Genomic DNA, 21,382 nt, shown 5'->3' with positions numbered 1-21,382 from the left:
AGCGTCATGAACGAGCAGTAGTTTAAATACGACGGTTTTAGGTAATGTAAATTTTACCAGCAGTAGAGCTCCCTGTGAAAGTGTTCGTCCAGGGAAGTACTGCCTTACATATTTCTGCCGCCAAGCAGTAATGTCAGCATTACTGTATTCCGGTTTTGAAGGATAAGAATGCTGGTGAAATTACAGGCACGCGGGACTTACTAAGATTGAGATCTTTGCGATTTAAAGCTCTGAGTGGCACTGTAAGTGTTATGGACAGGCAGCTTTACCATCAGGCGCACGCCTTGTTCGTCTCGTCACTTGATGTTATAATATAAATGTACACATATATTTTACCTATAGAATAAATGATCCTTTGTCTTTGACGTTTTAAGAAACTTTGTAAACCAATTTGATCTTTATTTACATTACGCAAATACAAATTTATATAAAAAGCTGGAATTCCTTTACATTTTCCTGTTGAATGAGTAAGAAGTCTCTCAGAACCAAAATGGCCGGCCAGTGGGTCAGGTATATTAGAGCATCGAATGTACTGGAACCTCTTACCGAAAGGTGAAATTCTGTAGCATTATTATAAATTAATTCAAAGGTATAAATTGTTCGACGAAATAATTGTGGGTTTTGCTCATTGCTGTTCCTGACAATGTCTTTCTGAAGTTTGTTACAAAGTATCTTTTTGGTTGCTTGTATTATTATAGTTTGAAATCACATAAATTTCACAAGCTATTGTAACATTGATTGTAATGAATAATGACATTTTATTACCACGACATTAATGTATTTTTTGTGAAATTAGTCGATTACTTTATTAATACAAAGATTACCCTGTGTTTTTCGCCCTGTTTTGGCACAGATGCAGGTTGAGTCCATTCCGATCGAAGGAATTTTTGTTTGTGTTCGATCTTTGTATATAATAATTATAACAAGTTATTGTCCAAGATTATTATACGCAAGCTTGAAATTACGTTACGGCAAAAAGCAGTGAAAAAAGAAAAAACAAAGGTTTGCAACAATCACACAGAAATATTCGTAAGGTCTGTTGGTTCGTTCCGTAGCTCGATTGGAAGAGTGTCGGCCTGGTATACAGAAGATGCTGGTTCCAATCCAGCCAGATCGAAGGAATTTTTCTTATTGTTCGTATTAATAATATTTTGTATTAATATTTTATATCAGACTTGGAGTAATTTCACAAAAAAACAAGTTACAACAAGTTAGAATCAAGAACGGACTTGGCTCTCGCAAGGTACACAGTGTGAGTGACGCGAGCCAGGACAAATCTGCGCAACAAGGCATTATTCGCACACTAAATCGAGTAGCCGAGGATAGGATAGGAAGATATTTTGCTTTGTTCATAATTCTGTCAGATTTTTTGTACATCATTGTACACGGCAAGTTTGTGGTCAATGCTCTGCAAGTCCAATTTAATAATGCATTCAGGGCACTGTTGCAGCTCCCGCGCTTGTGCAGCGCTTCGGGCATGTTCGCAGATGCGTACGCGGATGGCTTTGAAGCCGTTTGGCAAAAGAAAACTGCCTCGCTGTTGAACAGAATACGCGGGAGCTGTAACGGCGTCCTGAAAGCGATAGTTGATAGACCTTATTGCCCGTTGATGTATACACTCGCACAGAGGCCAATTTCATTGTTAGTTATTAAGTATTAATCAAGGGTAAGCTCTACTAACATTAAAATGGACCTTAAATGTTGTCTGAAGTAAATAACTTATTATTATTATATTATTTCATTATTAGAAATTGGCTTTTATTAAGTGTTATTAATTTTCAATATTAATTACTATCATTTTTAGTTATACTTTATTTATAATATCAAGTGACGGGACGAACAAGTCGTGCGCCTGATGGTAAGCAGCATAACAGTTGCAGTGCCACTCAGAGCCTTAAATCGAAAAGATCTGAGAGGCACTGCCATTGCGCCCGTCACCCTGAGAATTTGATAAGTCTTCAAAACCGGAACGCAGTAATGCTCACATTACTGCTTGGCGGCAGAAATAGGTAAGGTGGCAGTACTTCCCTGGGCGAACTCTTTTATAGGCTGCTCTATGGCTACTATTCAATATCATGCTAATAAAACATTGCGTTAAACAATAAAAGTTTACATCATAAGCTTTAAATTATTAAAATAAATTGTATTTTAAGGAAAAGCACCACAGACGGAACTCTACTAGACAAAATTTTGTGTAAGAGCTACTAATTAAAAGCAACGATAGTTGAGAGAAGGTGTGCTTAATGTGAAATTATTACCTATGGCTTTAATTTATTAATTTTCTTTTGTATTTTATATACGAATTTTGCCTAAAGGCCATACACATGTTGTTTCTGATTAATCGATTATGTAAGCTATAGTCGTCACAATTTAAGAGCGCCAATTTGACAATTAAAGAAGACTATAGTATGTAAAATTAATGTAGTTTAGATAGAGTAACAATAATCTAGAGTAAATAGATATCCATAATAATAATAGACAGATAGATAGATAGAATAAGTTTATTGACTTACCACAAGCACACACAATAATATGAAACAACAAATAGCTAAAGAAAGAAAGAAGACAAAAAAAAACTCAAAACAAAACATACAAAATAACAAAAAGGAATGAAATCAAATAAATATACACAATAAACGACGATATATCTACAATTAATTAAAAAGCAAGTTGTGAGTGCTGCAGCAAGCCAAACAGGCCATAGCTCAGTGCAGGTGTAGCCCAAAAGCAACGCACTGATTTTCAGCTATCGCCTAGTGGGTAACGCGAAGTGGTGTATCACAGCAAAAAGCAATGTGTAGGACGTGCATAATAATAACGCACACAGTTATAGCCTACCAGGAAAGCTTTGTATCGCGGGTGTAATTGATACACACGTAGACAACTAAAATTACACCCAAATTCACGAGAGAAATAAATGTAAGCCTAACAAATATTTCTCCTTGCCCGGGAATCGAACCCGGGACCTCTGGCATGGTAACCGTGTCACGCGGGCCTCGCGTAATTAAATAGAAAGCTCGATTCACATGAATTTTATTGTAGAAATAAGAAAGAGAAGGTACAGGAAGGCAAAAGAACAGGTAAAATAAGGGCGTAAAGGTTGTAACAGTACAAAATAAGGATATAAAAACATGTACAATGATATGAAACACTCCCTTACAACGGATTAATATTTAAAGTAAGCAAACTTACCCCAAAAGGGCCAGTGTTCGTAAAAATACTGATGTTTTATAACTAGTTAAGTTGCATGATTTTCATTGTTATAACTGGTCAGAATTTTTATATGAAGGAGAGCACGTGTGTTCGCTTCGGAATTTTAGTAGAAAGTAGCGACGGAGAGAAGAAAATTAAGATTGACGAAGATAGGTAATTAAAGAATTATTAAAAATTTCAAAAGTAAGTGGTCAGGAACCAGAGAAAAGGGTGATGAAAAGGTGTAATGACGATGCATCCTTCATCGCATCGTCATAACCGGGCCGTGGAGGTATTTTTAGGAATTAGCAGCCACGCTGAGACAACAATCGCTGGTTAGAGTCACTAAATTGCAAACATAAAATTTATTTGTAGATGTGTTTGTTTCGTGTGTGTTTATAATATCAAGTAACGGGACAAGAGCCTTAAATCGGAAAGGTCTGAGGGGCACTGCCATTATGCCCGTCATCCTGTGAGATAAGTTGACAAGTCCAATGTGCCTGTAATTTCATCAGAACCTTTAAGGTGGGAGTACTTCCCTGGACGAACTCTGTCACAAGGAGCTCTACTGCTACTAAGTTCAGGTTTCCTTACGATGTTTCCTTTTGCCGAAAAGCTCATGATAAATTTCAAATAAAATTTCGCATGCAGATTCGAATCTATGCCCTTTGCTTGAGAAACGGTCCGTCAAATCTTTAGACTACCACGGTTTGTATAGCTGTGGGCGATAGTTGTCGTCCAATGAACGTTACTTTATTTTGAACTACGTAACCCTAAAAAGCGCTATGAAAACGGCGGAAATTTTTATAGCGAACGCTACAAAAATTAGCTTTTCACTCGGCTCTGGTGGGTTATCTTTTCTAGCGGAAAATACTTTTCTTTAGACGCTAGAAGCTTTTTCTGAAAATTAAGCAACTTAATTTTGTCTGATCCAGACATTGACTTACAATTATATGGTCGTCGGGTCCGCGCTAAAAAGTGTCCGAACTTATAGGGCGTTAAAATCGTATACAGAGCGTCATTCACGCTTTAGTCTTCGTTTGTTTCTTCGAACAGCGAAGCAAGCAAAATTAGACAGTACTGCGATGACATTACGATTTAAATTCAACGTTTTAGCTTTTTCATATTCCTTTACATGTCACTACGTTTAAATAGGTTGACTTGGGACATTTTTTTCGTGATTTTTGTATTAGACCCGTCGTCCATTTATTTGTAAGTCAATGGATCCAGATAATTAAGTTTTTGTTAAAGCCTTTATTTAAGAGTTTGGCATTTGAAAAATTGAATTTAAGGAGAACCGTTGATTTACCAACAAAGGGATGATGGGTCAGAATTAACTACTATAAACGTACTTGATATATAAAGAAACGCGCACGACTTGTTCGTCCCGTCTCTTGGTGTCATCAAAAGACATCGAGTATAATTATAACCAGAAATAGAGACGAAATGTCATTTAATTTGTTTGAAAACTATTTTGCCATATCATTACCGTGACAACTGCACTTCGATTGGAAAGCCCGAATTCGAAACAATTGACGGGTGTCGTCTATTGTTTCACTTCAAATCGACCAGTTAACTTTAGCTTTGCTATAATGGACGAAGATTGTAAAATTACATATTTAATATCTAATTACCGATGAAATGTGATTCTGTTTATTTTGTAATTAGATGTTATGTTGTTTTTCCTACACCACCGAATGAAACAGCCCCCATTGTTAGAGATATTATCTATAATAGAATAAATACAGATATTTTTGGAAAATACGGAGACGTACTCACAGGTCAGTTGTTGGCGCTGTACTATCTTAGCTTTCTAATTTGTGATTTCGGTGCAAACGAGAATTGATATTTAAAAGTGATATAAGGCCCATTTGCTTGATGAGTTGCCAGGGCTGGATGGTTCTTATTTCATCTCTATTTCTGGTTATACATATATTTGATATTAAGATAGTTGTCCTTTTGCACTAGAGGTGCGAATTAAATTACTAAAAAGATAATATTTATAGACTACTGCTGTTGTTAATGTATCCTATAACCTAAAAAGACGCAAAATGTGAAAAGAAGATGTTAGAATGTCCACCGCTCTGTTATTGCGTTGACAATTTGTTTTGTCCGCGCTTTTTGTCATCCATTCCGGCCGACAAGTAAAATTAACGTTGTAGTCGGGAAACAAATGACTATCACAAGTTCTTGATGACACATTTTCGCTATAATACCCTTTTTTGACGAAGGGTCGGATTGTTCTTTACACTACAGAATGTGGTTGTAGATAGATACGTATACACTCCCGGATACACTAATCGGGCCACTTTGTATTTTTTGTATTAAACGCTCTGAGCTTAAATAATGTTTGATTGTAATTAATATTGTTAAGTTTTACTACCACGATGTTCATATATTTTTTGTGACATCACTCCACTAGTTATAATTAATGCAAAGATCAAAGCATTTTTTTCTTTGTGTTTGATCTTTGTATTAATAATTATAACAAATCAGTGGAGTAATTTAACAAAAAAATAAATTAATATCATTGTAGTAAAACATCATAATATCAATTACAATCAAGCCTCTGGTAGCTGTAAAGGTACCTGGTTGAATGTAGAAATGATTTTCATAGATTTGTTACAGGTGGCGCTACGGTAAAACCAAAAAATAAAGATCTCTAACAAACACGTAGAAAAATTCGTAAGGGTTATTGACTCGACCTGTAGCTCAGTTGGTAGAGCGGGCGCCCTGGTGTGCCACAGACGCGGGATTGAGTCCTGTCAGATGGAAGGAATTTTTCTTTCTGTTCGATCTTTATGTTAATAATTATAATGTTTGATTATTCAAGAACGACAATGCAGTTTGGGAACTGGTACAATAATAGTTATGTATTATGCAAGGCTACAAAGTTGTTGTTTGACCCAAGTGCTTGTTTTGAAACCTGAGCAAGCGAAGAAGCCTAAGACTGAACCACGAGCAAAGCGAGACTCCTTATACACGACTTTTCACCTCATTAAACCGAGGAAAATGGTAGATGCAAGAAAAACATTTGAACTATAACAAATCGGTTTTAATAAACAAAATTAGTTATCGTTGTCAATTTAAAGTAAACAATAATAATAATAAAATGTGCCAACGGATTTATATTACATAAATAATATACGATAAATCACGTAGTTGAACGTGTCATTATGTTTTTTTTTCATCGAAAGAAAAAGTGAGGTGCTCTACAGTCCATCGTCAAGTTTGAATTTCAAAAACCAGTTGCCAACAATTTGCGCGCAGATTTCTAATAAGAAAGAAAGCCCATCCGAGCTAGTGAGGTGAAAACGGAAAATGGAAACGACCATAAGTCATTGTTGAAAATTTGAATTTGTATAACCGGGGAAAACGTTACCTTCAATGGTAGCAGTAATTAATAATTTTTCCACGAGTAATCATTAAAAATAATACAGTGTTTTTTTCATAAGCCTAACCGGTTATTTTAATATAGGTCTAATTTTAAAATTGAAAATATTCTCGACTCTCATTGTTTTCATTTCTTTGCGTTTGTTTAAATTTCTAACAGGTTTATCGAATGCTATTTGCGTAGTTGTAAATTTCGTAAACTTAAGTTGAAAGTCTTTTTTGATTATTAAAATTTTATTTGAACTGTTAAACTGTTACAATTTTCGGCGCTGTCACAAAATCTAAAAAAAAGAATTTTGTTTAATTTCGATTATTTTCAATAAAGGTTTAGTAAGGCTGCCTATGGCGATGTTAAAAAAATATCATTATGATTGAAAGTCATGTTAGTAAACTTGATTTGTTTTTAATACTCCACTAGTTTTTATGAACACAAAGAAAAAATCTTTCGATCTGAGTGTACTCTACCATACCGGCACGCTACGATGGCCGTTTTGATAGATTACAATAGTGAGGTCAAATCTCAATTTATTAACGAAAAAAATTTAATCAAATAGAGTAGCATCTATAAGTTTCTAGATTTATTACTAGCATTGCAAGGAGTAGCTAATTAAAAAGTTTTAATAGAACGAAAATAATAATGTTTACTTAATATACCGTCAATTCGAAACTGCTTTGTTTTGCATTTAGCTTTGACTCGAGTTTCCCGGACGTAAAAGTTGTGCTGGACGGCGATCCTATGAGTGACGATCGTATGAGATTTAATTTTTGAAAAATTCGAATTTCGAAAAACAAATGCCGAGTTGTGTCTTAAAATAATACATCCATAAATTTTACTGCACGTCACTATTGACAACAACGTACATCAATTAGCTCCTTCAACGTAGTTATGAATTAATACGAAACTTGATGAGCGGACAAACGTCAAAACGGCCATCATAGCATGCCGGTACTGTAATTAAGTCTAATTCTTATTTAAATATAAACATTAGTGTTTTATATTCTCACTTTTTTGCACCGCTAATTGTGCCGGTGTGTGCATGCATAAGTAATGGTACAAATAATAGTACCGTCACGAAACAAACAAATGGACGTACAAAAGAATTTATCAAGTATGATAAAAGTAGATTGTTACCAGTGTGACGCAGGTGAAATAAAAACTGTCAAAACTTTCCTAATGTAGACTGAGAGCCCGTAATCGAGTAACTTACCTCGTCGACTTAGAAGTTCAATATCCGTCGGGAATAAGATTTGTATGCCTGGGCGCATTCTAGAGGTTAACTTGGAAAACTGAACCAAAGTAACACGACCTCGTATCAGGAACAAATCAATGGTATCAGGGAGTTCAACTAAATTAGTCAATACTTATATTCATCACAGTTTAGAGAAAAAGTTAAGAAATTGATCAAATTCTCAAGATTCTGAAGAAAAACAATGGTATGTTTACACTATATTACTAACGGATGGAGAAATTCATTCTTAGGGCACTGGCGGTAAAGTGTAATAAACACGCTAGCCCGCAGGTTTGCAAGATGCTCATGGGGTTAAAATTACCCTCTTTAAAAAGGTGGAAAAGAAAAGAAGTACACTAGCCGTAACCTTAATGGCACCGCCCCGACTGGCCCCAACCATCTATTGCGTCCAACGTCTGACGTTGCTATACGTGACACGACTTCATTTCTTCACAAAGTTTGCGGATATCGTGGAGTACATACGGGTGAAAGCCAAAGCTGCCCTGAGGGTCGAGCAGTTGGAGTCCCGCAACAAGGTGAATTTTAATTCATTTGTGGTGAGAGTACCAACTCAACATCGGTCGACCTTCATGAAGGAGGATTTTTGGCCGAAGAGGTTTCCGAGGACGGCTATCGGACACCCACGTTGCGTCACACGTCGTGGTCCATACGTGTAAATAAATAAATAGTTTTTATTATATTATTATGTACTTATGTTAGTCTATAAGGTATGTGTTTACGGGTCTTTTGTAACCTGAAAATAAATAAATAAAAAGAAATATAAAACAAATTACCAGATTTTTCACACTTGCAAACTGTGTAACAATTACAGTGAAAAAGCTTACAGTGCCTTGCGTGTCGAATTTAACAACGTTGACTCTGGGGACGGCTGAGGCTGTCTAAATTAGTGTTGTAAAAAGACCGTGAAAAAATAACGAAAAACAAAACACATTTATTATAGTTGACTCATAGGTTAACTTATAGGTGACCATGGGACCTGTAAAGGGCCCAAAACGTCGGTTTGTTTGAATAAACAAATATACGCGATTGAAATCCGGACAAATAGTTTCATTTCCCATGTGTAACAATCGCGAAAACCTAAGAACTTGATATGTACACCAGTACGGACTGGGTGTTGCAAATAAAATCCGGCGGTTCGAAGACCTCAAGAACAAACGTGCGCGCGCCCTAGCTGCATTAACTTTTCTCAAAAAGTGCCGTGACAATAACATAGTTCCAACATACATTTGTTATATTTTTTCATTGACTTACAATTATGTGGACGTCGGGTCCGCGCTAAAAAGTGTCCGAACTTATAGGGCGTTAAAATCGTATACAGAGCGTCATTCACGCTTTAGTCTTCGTTTGTTCGACTGACAGCGAAGCAAGCAAAATTAGACAGTACTGCGATGACATTACAATTTAAATTCAACGTTTTAGCTTTTTCATATTCCTTTACATGTCACTACGTTTAAATAGGTTGACTTGGGACATTTTACATTACATTTATTATATTTTTTAGATTTAATTTGACACTACCTCTTTTGTTTATATTATTGCTCAAGACCAATGGGCAGCACTCCCTGACGTTTATGTCTATGGACGGGAAATTACCCTATAAAAAATCCTCATTCATTGTTTAGTTTATAATTTGATTGAAAGCAGTGCAATTAACTCTTCGTTGTTGTTGATTGTCAAGTGGATTGGATTGGAAATTCATATTTACAGTATCCATAAAGTAAAATAATCACAGTTAATGTTATTTAAGTTGATGCTATTTATTTCAGTTATTTCATTTTACTTTTTTCGAAAAAAATACAAATTTTTGTTTTGTTGTACTATTTTTCCATAAAATGATTTTTTTCAAGTTACATCAATAGTCTCCATAGTATAGGACCTTGGGGATGTTGGCGGCTTTCAGGCAATCATTCGCAAGAGAGTGGCATCCCTGTTGGTTAGAATGAGGGGCAGCACCAACTGTCTGCTTAGGGTGATAGCATATAGATGAATAGCGCAATCCTTAAGTATTGGATGTCCATTCATGTTCATGAACATAGTTGTAAACATCTATTTATTAACACTATATGAACATGTAACAGCGTTGTCTGAAATAAATTCTTATATTTACACACATATTATAAACTCTCTATAATGTGTTCAAAAACCGCAAATTACGACCAGCATAAAGGTAAACTGTTTTGTTAGAACAAATTTCTTATCTGTGAAAATGTTATTATTGCTTCATAATAACATCGAATTCGATATCAAATTTCGAACACTCTGAAAAACAAAACAATTTGATTGGACCTCAATTCCGATATCAGTCGAGATGAAGTTTTATTCAAAATGAAATAGCAATAGCAAACGATTTTGACAATTTCACACGTTACTTGATATCGAACGATATGATAGTTGGGGGCCTGTTCTACTTTGTCTATGAATTAAAAATAAAAACTACGGTTGTGTGACATGCGTGAGAAAAGTTATTATTTGCCGCCATTTCGCCAGTCGTAACATGCGGTTCCTGAACACATGTATAGGTTATAGTTTATTACAAACAATTACCTACATGCTAAATATATTTAAAAATAAAAGAGAAAAAATATTTTATAATTTTGAATAAGGACTATTTTGGCCAGAACTAGCTGACATAAAGCGTGTCTCATTTTAAGTTAAGTAGATATCTATTAGTTGTTTCTTACGATATTCTAAAGACGGTTTTAATGACATGTAGAGAATCAAATTTTACGTTCAATAATGGTATAATCTTCAATTTCACATATTTGAGTTATAACATTATTGTAATAGCAGTGCGATTTAACAAATTAGAACATTCTTCAGGCAATATCCTTAGGTGTATCGTAAAAGATTTGATCTAGTAAAACAGTTTTTCTCCGCATCTCGTCCTCGCTTTAAAGAAACCAAATTAACCACAATAAGTATCAATGGAGGCCTGTTCGTTAAAGAACCACTATCTCTTAAAGATTGCAACAGTAAAAAATGGCATTAAAAGAGCAATTCCCCTATCTATATTGCTGCTAACGGGTTTTAAATTGGTTCCCTAACTGCCCCCTAGGTGTGCCCGGATGTTTTTGACCCATTTTTTACACTTATTGCCTATTCATTCTTGACACTTCATTGTCTTCAGCTATCGGATGCACGTTCTCTGTTGATTGCAAATGCCGAGAACACAGATTCTAATTTAAGTCTTCATTATTTCTTTGTTTTTAAATTGATACCTTTTAGTTTTAGAACAAACACAAGGAAAAATTAATTTGAGTCGACTTGACTCGAACCAGCGTCTGTCGCCACTACGTGGCTACCACCTGTCCTAACCACCGGATCTTATGAATTTACCTACGTGCTAGTTGCGGATATTTGTATTCGGTTATTACAGCTTTTTTTGCCGTAACGCCACCTGTGAGAACTTAAAAAATTTCTTCACTCAGGTACATTTACAGTTCGGGAATCGAACCAGTGACATCGGCGTGGCAACCACGGTTTGGCCACGGAGACAGTTAGGTGTAGTTTTTAGTTATTAGTTTTTTTTAGTTAGTTATTAGTTATTATTATTATTGACACGAAGAGCGAACAAACTACTCGAACCAGCGTCTGTTGCCTCCACGTGGCTACCGCTGTGCCAACTGAGCTACATATCGAGTCAGTAGATCTTAAGAATTTCTCAATTTAAAAAACTTTATATAGTAAGTTCAATTTTTTTTTGACAGAAGGGAAAAGAGGGAGGAGAGACCCAATCAAAGAATGGAGTTTCTATGGATGATAAAGAAAAGCGGAGTGGAACGGAGAGGTATGTAGGTGATATATTTGATCTATCATTCTGTGTAGGACATTCATTTTCAAGTAGAAAAAGTCAATGGCCTTGGAATGATCAATTGCATCTGTATTTGCATGATTTTTTTTCCCAGTTCTGGGGTGGTAATAATGTTCCGTATTTATTGCGTGGGTTGACTTATAACACCTTGTAGGCATTAATTTTTTTTCTGCATAGGACAGCTTTATCTACACTAAACTGGTGGCAATTTTGCCAGTATCGAATTTAATGACATGGATGAAATTTTGGGAGTACCGCATGGTAATGGTTATGTATCCACGATCATGGCTTTCACCCTTATGAAACAATTTAAAGCCAGTCAATTCAATATGAAAATGGTAAATATCACGAGATAATTATTGTCCTCTTACCAAGTACCACTAACATCTCTGACATCAGTCCCTGACTTCTCAATTTTTGAATGAAATATTGCAAATTGAAAATTATACTATCACAATAAACTATAACACTGGTTTTCTAAACGATATCGAAAAATTCGTAGAAAGCTTCAATCAGTAGAACACGACCATTGTCATCGTGTTATTAAGTTAATATTTTCTTTATTGTAACTTTCAAATTATATTTATCTTTGTTCTCTTCATTAACCTCGTTAATGGTACCCTTTTATTCAATTTTTATCTGATTATGTTTTGTCTTTAACAAATTAGGTGGGCACGGAGATGAAAATGAAAACATGATTTGATAAATTTTGGTTGAATTATATTTTAATAGTGTTTTATTTGTCTAGAGTTATCACTCTATATATTCGTTTAAACCGATCTCGCCTCGACATTTGTATTTGAATGTTAGTGTTTAGAGCTCACATTGCTGTGTCCTGTATTGTGTCATCATATAATATGTCAACAATTGGTAATATTCGTGTTATTAGTGATATATAAAACGTTGGCGTGTAAGCAATGGTACTACAGAAAGTATCTGAAGATACTGGTACTAAGTGTGATGTAGAAAATATCCCAAGTAGTAGAAAAGAACGTGAACAAACCTGTGCCGTGAGCTTCAACAAATTCCAAAGTATTTGCTGAGATGGAGCACTCCTCGTAGAACTCACTGAGAAGCAATTTCTGGATGTGGCCGGCAGGATACGTGATACCCTGTTCTTTGTAACCATCGCAGTTGGTTTTGGCGTGGAGAAGTTGGGCATATACTCTGAGGATAAATAAGAGATATGAGGATAGACTTAGATAAAAAAGTGGAAAAAAGGTTAAGTACCAAAAGAATGAAGGATTCTTATATTATATAATTACGAAACTCGGCGAATACCTTCGTTCTTTTAAAAAAAAGAGCCCTTTAGGCGAAATCTTGAAGAAAAGTCACATTACTTACCTCCTTGAGTCTTTGGCTTTCTGCAAGAAGCAGACGACAATAGCTTCAGAGCGAGCATATCCGTTGGCACTGTTGTCGAAACTCTTGCATCGACCGTCGGGGGACAATACTCCCAATCTAAACATACAAACCAAACATAGTAAATTTAGTTTCATTTACATAACGATTTTCATATTATCAGAAGCTCTAGTCCAGTCACGGGGTGTAACAAAAATATCCGGCTATACTTAAGCTGGCGCTTTTAAGATGACAACAAACCAAATGAAGAATATGATTCTAAATAGGACCGATTTAGAGTCCTGGGAAGGGAAATGTTTTCGTTACTAATTTGAGACTAAGATGATGATTGTTTGGCAAACTCAAATACAAATACAATTTTACCTAGAGAACTGGAGTGACACATAAGGATGTAAACACAAATTCGATCCTCCGACAATTGCAGCGTCACAATGTCCATCTCTGATTGACCTGAAAGCATGTTCCAAGGCGTAGAGAGAGCTTGAGCACGCTGAGTCTACAGTGTAAGACGGTCCAGTCACTCCTAGCCAGTATGAAATGCGGTTTGCTAACATGGCGCGGGAACATCTGAAAACAAGACAGAGGTTTTATAGTAATTATCATACTACAATCCATCACAATGAAAGCATACTTTTGCCCTCACATCTCAGTGAGGAGACAACTGGGACACGAAGACATTCCTATGAAATTGTGTAGGGATGGACTGCTTGCTGAATGAGCTCTGCAAAAATACGGTATGCCTCTTGCGACCCGTGCAATTAAGACGGTTCGTAGATCTATGAGATGGTGAAGGGTTTGTCCAGGCATTGACCATCATACCTAACATTATAGGCTCTCACTCACGTTAGACGCATGAAGAATATAGTAAGAAATTAAACCTGAATAATATATAATATATACTATGTATATATATAATACAATGTTTTAATTACAGTGACATGACAAGACAATTATTCTCAAATTAAAAGAACTGTTAAGCATGAATATCTGTTCTTAGAAGAAACGAATATCGTCGAATTTAACAGGCATTAAACCCATAATTGTTAAGAAGATTATTGTTGTTCAAACAAACTGTTCGGTTACGTCTCGGTTCATAATGAAAAGGCCAAAGTGGCTTTAAGTTTTGTTCCGTACTACTGTGAACTACTTTACAATATAATAAAGAATATACTAACGGGCAGCAGTAATAGATAGTACGCCGTGCTTTGTTTTCCTCAGTGTATATTATCTTTCTGCTCTACGAAGATTGCACTTAGAGGCCATTTTTGAATGAAGCTTTACGGACCAGAGGCGTAGTGGTGTAAGTGACAAACAACTTTGTTGGCATAGGTCTACAACAGACCAGAGCGTTTCAAAGGAAAATTGCTATAATCGCCTCGTTTTCCAGGCGTTAGCATTCGCGACCCAAGCAAAGCTGCAATTTAATACAATGGGGATACGCTTCCGCACATCTTCTGGCTTTACCAGCCTTTTAGCCACTTCTTATGATATCTATGTTATGGGTGATCGTAGCGTTTTAGCAACTGGAAGGTACAGCATATTGATTTGAAACCAGTAACATGTGAAAACCCAGCATTTTACATTTAAGACTGAAATTGAATTATATGTAACTAATTTACAGTAGGTTGGTCGAAAGTCCAAATGTAGTGTGTAACGAAATTTCTGATTGTATAGCACTTATATTACTAGAGAAATGAAATATGTTTAATTAAATCTAGTTTTGTATTTATTCCAAATTCAATAGAATCCAAACAAAGCATTTGACTAAGTACGTCAATCACTCTTAACAAGTTACGAACACAAACCAAAACGAACTGAATAACCACAGCAATTGTTTATAAGCTAAATGAGCGGCATTGTTTAATATCAAATGGACATTCTGGAGATAAACAGATCATTGTCGTGGAGATACCGAATACAATAAATAAGATGAAAGTAAAGTTTTTGTATTTTGTGTACCATAGGGTAGCGTCCCGGAACCATTCTTGTTCTTAGTATATTAATGATTGAATGATTTTTCTGGATGTGTAAAGATGGATCTTTACACATCCAGAAAAATCAACCAATATCAAACAATGGATTGTTTGATATTGGTTGATATATAAGATCCGAGAAAGATTGGTATATGACCTGTAATACAAGTATGTGTAGAAGATACTACATACGACCAGTGTAGCGTTTTGTGAAGAGTCTTTATAGCGACGATCCGTGTCATAATGCGATTAAACAGAGCTCCCGTTTATTCCCGTTTCAGTCACAATTGTACGTCCATTATTGCGCCGTTGTCTACTACCAGTCCAGTTATAAAAGTTTTAACTGATGTTTTGTTCAGTTTATGGCCACTTACACTAAAATTTACTTGTAACTATGTCTCACTACTAGGAAAGAATTCTCTCAATATGGTAAGGTAATTTAAGTTGTTGTTTCACATATTATTATTGCCATTGATCCAAGGAATTGAAAATGATGATATTATGGCAAATTACTTGGCACCTGCATAGGGACAGAAGTTAATGCGGAATTTAGAAGTAAGCACTCAAATTGCGGGGAAATGTTTTTCATAATATTGGTCTAGTAATATACCGGAATAGCATTAATTCACTTTGGCATTTTGGACACTAATTTAATGTTTTGCGTTTATATCAATATCAATTTCAAAAACAAAAACATTGTTAACACAAAAACATTGTTTACAAACTATGTTAACTATAAATTAATCATGTAAAGAGTAAATTAGATTCGGAACTAAGTATAGTCTCACAATACTTGATATGTACACCTAAGCAAATATAGCATAAATAGAGGCTTTTTTAGCTATCTCGTTCCCAATATCGAAATTCGTAGTTCCGTGATAGCTTTAGAAAGATATCGGTTAAGCAATAAACTTGGACGATATTTGATTGATGTTTACTGCGATCTAGAATCCATGTAATAAGTATGCCATTTGTGATAAATCCACTTGGAATTTCTTTGAGAGAAAATGGACGTATGACGTAGAGGGATGAGAGTCATATTACTTGGAATATATTGAATGTGAGGCTCTCTTTAAGGAGAAGAAAATAAAGTAAACATAAATAGATTGTATGAAAGGCAATACTTACATGTAAGAGCAGTTTCTTAATACACTTTGCACAAGTAGAAAAGAGCGACTTCGATTAAGTTATATATAATTATATATTCATTATGTAAAGTGAATGCATAACGAGATGACACATAACAGACGTGGAAGAAGCAAATGCAGTTTCCTGACAAATAACCGGAACGCAGTAATGCTCACACTAGTACTTAGCAGCAGAAATAAAAGTAGTGTCGTAACTTCCACGAGAAGCTCTGCTTTCACTATAATCTGTCTTTTTTGAAGATGGAGTAAAATGACAGTTAAGTGTGAAAAAGTGTTGCCCGCTTGCGGGCAGCTAGTGATTGCGGTCGATAAATATTCTATCGACTATCGACTGAATATTGGTCACACTTATGGAATAAATAACCTAACTTGTTTCATTTGAATCATCTCTCTCGAACCATTATTCATTCAATTATTGAGCACAAGTTCATTTAAATTAGAATTATTAATACAAAGATCGAACACTCAGAAAAAATTCCTTCGATCCGGTCGGATTCGAACCGACGTCTTCTTGCATACCGTGCCAGACGCTATACCAACTAAGCCACGGAACGAACCAACGGACCTCACGAATTTCTCTATGTGCTTGCGTCGTGTCTTTGTACTTGGTCTTTCAACGACTTTTTAGTCGTAGCGCCATCTATGAGAAATCTATTACAGATTTATCACCCAGTTAGTACCTTTACAGCTACCAGTCCTGCCGAGAGATGTCGCTATTCACTGTGTTAATTAAATTTTTATTGAATTGATATTCAATTATTCCTTCGATCTTAAAGAAGACGTGCGTCGGTTCGAATCCGACCGGATCGAAGGAATTTTTTCTGATTGAGTCGATCTTTGTATTAATAATTATAACAAACTAGTGGAGTAATTTCATAAAAAATAATTGAATATCAATTCAATAAAAATTTCATTTAAATTGTCAATTTTTGTAAGTTCATATATACATACACTGTATTTAGAACTATGTTTCTGAAACATGTAAAGAGGTGACGTATTTTAAAATTTTTAATTTTGATTCAATGCAGATAATCAAATCCCGCTAGTTTTTTTAAAATGTATATGAATAAAAATTTAACTCGATATTACTAAGCCAACTGTGAAATTAAGTAATCATTAGAAAGTCGTAACATTCACAAGTCAGTCATTTTTGGCAAAATTTTATCTTCTTTTATAATCCATCCATAAAACTATCGACAACAACTACATAACTATTTAAAATTTTATGAAAACTGGCAACCTTACAAATGTCATTTTACTCCGTCTTTAAAAAAGGCAGACTATATATGTATATGATGTGTTGTCATAAAGAATAGGATTATCTTACCCAGTGATACCAAAGCCGTTGACCTGCATTTTCTCGTAGAACCATGTCTTCTCGGATTCAGAGAAGCAAGCCCCCACGAATACACCGGTTTTGGTGTTACGAAGCTCTTTTGGGTTAACACCTGTAAAAGAGAAAATTGGTCAATAAAATGTACCGAAGACATTTCAACTACCGGCCGCGAAACGCGTAACGTCCATTAGAGACGTCTACCTGAACAAGCGCAAAGTGAGTAAAAATTCATGTTATATCTCATTGACTTACAAATAAATGGACGACGGGTCTAATACAAAAACCACATTGACTTACAAATAAATGGACGACGGGTCTAATACAAAAACCACGAAAAAAATGTCCCAAGTCAACCTATTCGAAATTTAAATTGTTATGTCATCGCAGTATCGCGCTGTCCGTAGAACAAATGAAGACTAAAGCGGAGTGTCGCGCTCTGTATACGATTTTAGCGCCTTACAAGTGCGGACACTTTTTAGCGCGGACCCGACGTCCATATAATTGTAAGTCAATGAAAAACCACGAAAAAAATGTCCCAAATCAACCTATTCGAAATTTAAATTGTAATGTCATCGCAGTATCGCGCTGTCAGTAGAACAAATGAAGACTAAAGCGGAGTTTGTAGCGCTCTGTATACGATTTTAGCACCTTATAAGTGCGGACACTTTTTAGCGCGGACCCGACGTCCATATAATTGTAAGTCAATGTTATATCTACACATTTTTCATTACGAGCGTAGAAACAAAAGAAATCCTGGAGCCGTATGATAACTTATTTAACAGGGTAGGTAGAGTTTTCAGCTCTCTTACTTCTTCCATTTCCTCACTTACATGTACAAGTACGATGAAGTAATACAGTGTATTCAAGGTGGTAAAAGAATTGTGTAATTTAAAAAAAATAATATTTTTTTACTGCTCACACGTACAATGCTTTTCATCACATTTACGAGGAAATAAAGACAATAATGATTTATTTCTTGTATTACGGATACGGATTTTGCAAGTGGCGGAGTTGTCTTTTTTTTGTAAACAGTGGGCAACTATTCTTACATAGATAATGGCAACTCGAAAAAAAAATTTTTAAAAGGCAAAATCGCATGAAGCTATGATATATTAGATACAAAATAATTAATTTCCAAATGCTATAATTTACTTACTAAAATATAGTAAAAAAAAATGCGAGTGTTTAATGTTTTTTTCTATAATTCAAGCTTATGTGAAATACATTTACATTTTCAAGCATTAAAACTTTTGGTTAATCTTAACGTATAAGGAAAGTGTTAATTTTAAAAAATCAACGAAAAAGCCCGTGGGCGTAATTTAGGATATTACGGCCGTCTTTGCCTGCACGTCACGACACTCCTTACTAGCAAGTGCGATGAAAAACACATTGTTCAAAAACACAGCAGGGGTAACATTTGCTAAATTCAAAATTCGTTTTCTAAATTTTACGGAACCAGGCGGTTATAATTACTATTGAGAAACTCTTCAATTCGTTATAAAACCACTTCAAATATTATCCTTAAACTCGAAGCAGTAAGGTAAAGTTTTAATTGATTTGATAAGTTCGATTACGATATTTAAAACATGTTTTTTAGGAAAAAACTGCCGCTGAGTTAAATATGCACTGTCATTACTTAACCTTGAGAGGATGTCCTCAAAAAAAGGTCCTAAGTGCCAACAATAAAGTTTCTATTATCTTTTTTTTGCCACTCAGAACTTTAAATCGCAAAAATTTGAGGGGTCGCTCTGAGACATAAGTTGACAAGTCTCATGTGCCTGTAATTTCACCAGCACCCTTACCCCGCAAATCCGGAACACAGTAATGTTGAATTACTGCTTGGCGGCAGAAACAGGTAAGGTGGCAGTATTACCCAGGACTAACACATTCACAAGGAGCTCTGTTGCTACTCGTTTGTGCACTTTTCATAGTAATTAGTCAGAAAGTATAAAAGATGGATGCGGTTAAAATGGATTCTAAATATCACGCAGCAAGTTCAGGAAGGCGGTACACGTCTCCACTGTCCAAGCAACTTACACAATAAGCCCGCTCTCTCCTGCGATGCCCTGTTTGAGTTGTCAAAATAATGTGACATTTGTAAACAAAGAAATCGTGATCAAGACTAGTTGAAGTTATTCATAGATAGCTTACTAAGTCGTTTATCTAATAAATTATGTTTGAAGTGACAGCTGGCTCCGACAATTTTAAGACTAAATTGCTGATTAGACGAGATAAAATTTAAGATTTGTATATTAATTTCCATGGTAGTTTTGGTAAGGTAATATCGATCACTAGAGATTGAATAAATTAAAGTCATCACTGCCATTCCACTAAGACTCAACTGCCATTACAACTAGATTTTAGCAGAATAGCAAATATTATCATAATTGAAGCGTAATCTTAATGTAGTTTTAATGGAATTACAATTACCAGCGATTCCAATAAAATAAACAGAATTGCTCCCCCTGTTGACATGCTTTTTAAAGAACCACATGACGCAAAGGGAATATATACTTCAGCAAGTAGACCATTCCATATCTAGCAGAGAGGAAGGAAGGAATATGAAGCCCGCGTAGTTTAACAATGCCAGGTATGGAAGTTATTACCCACTAAACTAGCGTAGAGGTGGGTCACACAAAAAAATCACGGTGAACAGCCGTCAAATAGTATCACCGTGATTTTTTTACGAAGGAACGACATTCCAAAATCACATAGGTTATTCCTCCGTTCCCTGTCTCCGGCACTCACATCATGACATACGACGTATTACAAAACAAAATTATAGGCGATCTCAGTTCTGTAGAGACTGGCGGCTGAATTACTCATTGTAGTTCGCTTTTATTTTTAAACTCTAATTATAAACCAAGAAATACATAGATCATTGCAAATATTGTAAATATAAAGAAGTTAATTGTACAAAATGGATCCAAGATGAAACACACGCCGCATGAGTATTTTTTTAATTTATTTAGTCATAATGCGACAAGCCTGTAAAACTGTAAAGGTTATAGAGGATCAATTTTTCAAATATAATTAAACGTTACATCAAAATGAGTAATAACGACTATTAGAAAGCAGCTGGTTGCCAAAACCATATATCGTGATGTAAGTGACAGGCGTGACAAAATCACGGTGATTTGTCACTGTGATTCTTTTGTAACTGGAACGATAGTCACGGTGATAGAAATGTAACGCTTTTCCCTATGTCTAAACTACCGTCGCTCTTATGGGTTTATTATTATTAGTTCTAAATGAAATAGACGAACTTCGAAAGCTTAACTAACTGAAATACGTTTTCGAAATTTCTCAGTACGACCCTGAAATTTTCTAACAAAACACCAGAAACACGAGTAGCTTGAATACTAAGTGAGCCAAATGTAAATTTTCGGGTCCGCCATAGTCCAACAGAGGCAATATTGAGTTATGATTACAAATGAAGAAGTTTTAATGGATCCACAGATAAGAGCTTGGCTTCCAATCTATGAATTCAACATTTACGACTTAAGGAAATGGAATAATTGTGTTAGATGCCTTTTCACAAAGATTTTGTGGTGGCATTTTATTGACCGGATATTGTTATATGCCTATTATTGCATTCGAGCTTTTGCAGATGTGCCCTTATGTGAGCGATGCAAATGTACGTTTATCAAACGCGCCATTGCATAGCTACGAAACAACCTTCGATGCAGTGCATCGAGACAATTTTTTGCGTACTTAATTCTACGAGGTATTTCTGTCCTACATGTTCTCAGAAAACGTACCGTTTATATGAACAAATACCTTAGTTCTATTTACAACAAAGCAACCCCTTATATAACAGAATGGCCCTATATACATTACCAAAAAGTCATTGAAAACGATGAGATAAGGAAATGGGCGTCTTAATAGAATACGACAAGCTAAGCAAGGACCGAGAG

At 35.4% G+C, this 21,382-nt stretch overlaps 1 protein-coding gene across 1 annotated transcript in view; it reads right to left on the bottom strand.

The window, feature by feature from the left end:
• LOC113225437 (fatty acid synthase-like) overlaps window positions 1–21,382 on the bottom strand; it is a 79,026-nt gene that overhangs the window by 44,474 nt on the left and 13,170 nt on the right. Inside the window, exons 4-7 of the mRNA XM_026457748.1 lie at window positions 17,457–17,577; window positions 13,372–13,575; window positions 12,991–13,107; window positions 12,650–12,813 (exon numbers count right to left, since the gene is read on the bottom strand). Coding sequence (XP_026313533.1) covers window positions 12,650–12,813; window positions 12,991–13,107; window positions 13,372–13,575; window positions 17,457–17,577 — 606 coding nt within the window. The remainder of the gene's footprint in view (window positions 1–12,649; window positions 12,814–12,990; window positions 13,108–13,371; window positions 13,576–17,456; window positions 17,578–21,382) is intronic.

The sequence above is a fragment of the Hyposmocoma kahamanoa genome, unplaced genomic scaffold, assembly GCF_003589595.1.
Source record: "Hyposmocoma kahamanoa isolate Upper Pololo Valley unplaced genomic scaffold, ASM358959v1 160, whole genome shotgun sequence".
NCBI classification, from domain to species: Eukaryota; Metazoa; Arthropoda; class Insecta; order Lepidoptera; family Cosmopterigidae; genus Hyposmocoma; species Hyposmocoma kahamanoa.
The sequence above is the reverse complement of the archived record's forward strand: the minus strand, read 5'-3'. Positions and strand labels throughout refer to the sequence as shown.